Source organism: Bison bison, unplaced genomic scaffold (assembly GCF_000754665.1).
Source record: "Bison bison bison isolate TAMUID 2011002044 unplaced genomic scaffold, Bison_UMD1.0 scf7180017864498, whole genome shotgun sequence".
Lineage (NCBI taxonomy): Eukaryota > Metazoa > Chordata > Mammalia > Artiodactyla > Bovidae > Bison > Bison bison.
The window spans coordinates 5,934,833-5,935,740 of NW_011495057.1; the positions used below are offsets into that span (position 1 = coordinate 5,934,833).

Below are 908 nucleotides of genomic sequence, written 5' to 3' on the forward strand. Positions count from 1 at the left end.
GGCCGCGTCCGCTCCGCCCCGCTCCCTCTCGGGGAGGCACGCCGAGGAGCGGTGGTAGCAGCCCCGGAGGAGGGGGCGGCCGCTGCCCCGCAGCCGGTCCGAGCGGCTCCCGAGCCGCCGCGGCGGGCTGTGTGTGTGCGAGTGTGCCGCGCTCTCGCCCCATGCCTGGCACATGCGTAAAAGCGAGTTGCGCCCAAAGTCCCAGCCATACCCTCCTTAGCAAATAATAACAAACCCAAACCGTCAGATCTTACCTGAAACATTGAAGCACAAAGTCTCTCTCCAAGTCCCCTTTTCCTTTTCCTCTCCCCCCTTTTCCGATTTCTCTCCCAGCGATCTGCTCGGCTCGCCACACCAGAGAGAAATGCAATAGCTTGGCTAAGGTAGACAGAACAAAATACAGAGAAGAGTTGCTCCAGGGCTTTGAAACCCCTCAAGGCAAGGATCAGGATACAATTAGCTCATGCCTCTACCTCCAGTCTAAATCAATCTCCAAAATAAAACTTAAATCAAATTAACTGATCACAGGGCAGACAATTGATCTCCTTCAAAAAATAAAGCTCTACATAGACGTATAGAAAAATATACATATAGGGAAATTTTTTTTCCAGATTTTTTTTTTTTTGGTGGAAAAACAGTCTTATTCCAGCCTCCAACTTGCTTTTTACCCTCCTCTTGCACAGAAAAGCTGATTTTAATCGTTGTGATTAGTTTTGATGTAACGTTTCCGCGGGCGATTTCTGCAAATGGATGGAGTGTTTCTTTGCCAAAAGAGGGAAAAGCAGCAGATGATGATAATTATAAGGATTGTTGGTTGTTTCTTTTTATTTGTGTTTAGGGCTCTCTCTTCACTTTCTCAAGTTGACCTGACACTGCTGTTACACTAAGGTCGCGCAACTTGTTGATGA

General features: G+C 48.1%; 1 protein-coding gene across 1 annotated transcript in view; it reads right to left on the bottom strand.

Moving 5' to 3' along the window:
- The window catches only part of KCTD1 (potassium channel tetramerization domain containing 1), a 213,526-nt gene extending 212,959 nt beyond the window's left edge, over positions 1-567 (bottom strand). Inside the window, exon 1 of the mRNA XM_010828945.1 lies at positions 255-567. Within this exon, the coding sequence (XP_010827247.1) occupies positions 255-263 (9 nt within the window). The 5' untranslated portion in view covers positions 264-567. The remainder of the gene's footprint in view (positions 1-254) is intronic.
- Between the last annotated feature and the right edge of the window lie 341 nt (positions 568-908).